The sequence below is a fragment of the Priapulus caudatus genome, unplaced genomic scaffold (genome assembly GCF_000485595.1).
Source record: "Priapulus caudatus unplaced genomic scaffold, Priapulus_caudatus-5.0.1 Scaffold13047, whole genome shotgun sequence".
NCBI lineage: Eukaryota > Metazoa > Priapulida > Priapulimorpha > Priapulimorphida > Priapulidae > Priapulus > Priapulus caudatus.
In genome coordinates, this window is record NW_014590108.1 from 1 (window position 1) to 1,251 (window position 1,251).

General features: G+C 43.4%; 1 protein-coding gene across 1 annotated transcript; it reads left to right on the top strand.

Moving 5' to 3' along the window:
* Positions 1–184: 184 nt before the first annotated feature.
* LOC106820418 (aspartate--tRNA(Asp/Asn) ligase-like) lies at positions 185–1,198 on the top strand (the record flags this gene model as incomplete). Its single annotated transcript, XM_014824935.1, has 3 exons — positions 185–545; positions 692–751; positions 923–1,198. Coding segments are annotated over exons 1-3 (697 nt in total), but the record flags the coding sequence as incomplete, so codon positions are not given.
* Positions 1,199–1,251: the final 53 nt, after the last annotated feature.

Below are 1,251 nucleotides of genomic sequence, written 5' to 3' on the forward strand. Positions count from 1 at the left end.
TCGTGTGCGCCTTCGCCCTGAAGGTAGCGCCAATCTTGAACTCACTTCAGGTCAAATTGAAATTTTAGGTTTAGAGCTTGAAGTGTTAAACGCTTCAGAAACACCGCCATTCCAATTAGATGATACTGGCGTACATGATGATTTGCGCTTGCAATACCGTTACGTCGATTTACGTCGCGATGAGATGCAAAAACGCATGCGTATGCGTAGCCAAGTAACAAGGTATATCCGTAACCATTTAGAAGAAGACGGTTACTGGGATATCGAAACCCCAATGTTGACCAAAGCGACACCAGAAGGTGCGCGTGATTATCTAGTACCTTCACGTACGCATCAGGGTAGTTTTTTTGCGCTGCCACAATCCCCACAATTGTTTAAACAGTTGTTGATGATGTCGGGTATGGATCGCTATTATCAAATCGTGCGTTGTTTTCGTGATGAAGATTTACGTGCAGATCGTCAACCTGAATTTACTCAAATCGATGTCGAAACCACATTCATGGATGAAAATGATGTGATGATTGCGATGGAAGAAATGATTCGCGGTTTGTTTAAATCGGTATTGGACGTTGAATTAGCAAATCCATTCCCACGCATGGATCACAGCGAAGCAATGTTGCGTTTTGGGTTCCGGGTTTTCTAGATAAACCTTGATTTTACGTATTGCCTTGGAGTTTGTTTGATCTCGCAGACGTCATGAAGGACGTAGAATTTAAAGTTTTCTCTGGTCCAGCTAATGACCCTGATGGACGTATTGTTGTTTTACGCGTGCCGGGTGGGTCAGAGTTATCACGCAAAAAAATAGATCAATATACAGAATACGTAGGTCGTTATGGTGCTAAAGGTTTGGCGTGGATTAAAGTGAACGATGTATCTGCTGGCCGTGATGGTTTGCAATCACCTATCGTTAAATTTTTACCAGACGAAGTCATAACTGCCATAATTGAAAAAGCCGGTGTTAAAACAGGCGACATCTTATTCTTTGGTGCTGGTGAAACCAATACCGTCAATGAATCGCTTGGCGCATTACGCGTTAAGTTGGGTATCGACATGGGAATGGTTAGCGATAATTGGGAACCACTTTGGGTCGTTAACTTCCCCATGTTTGAGAAAAACAGCCAAGGTGATTGGACAGCGTTGCATCATCCATTTACGGCACCTTCTGTTGATTCGATTGAGGCCTTTAAAGCAGATCCAGGTGCGGCGTTATCTCATGCCTACGATATGGTGCTAAATGGTACTGAGTTAGGT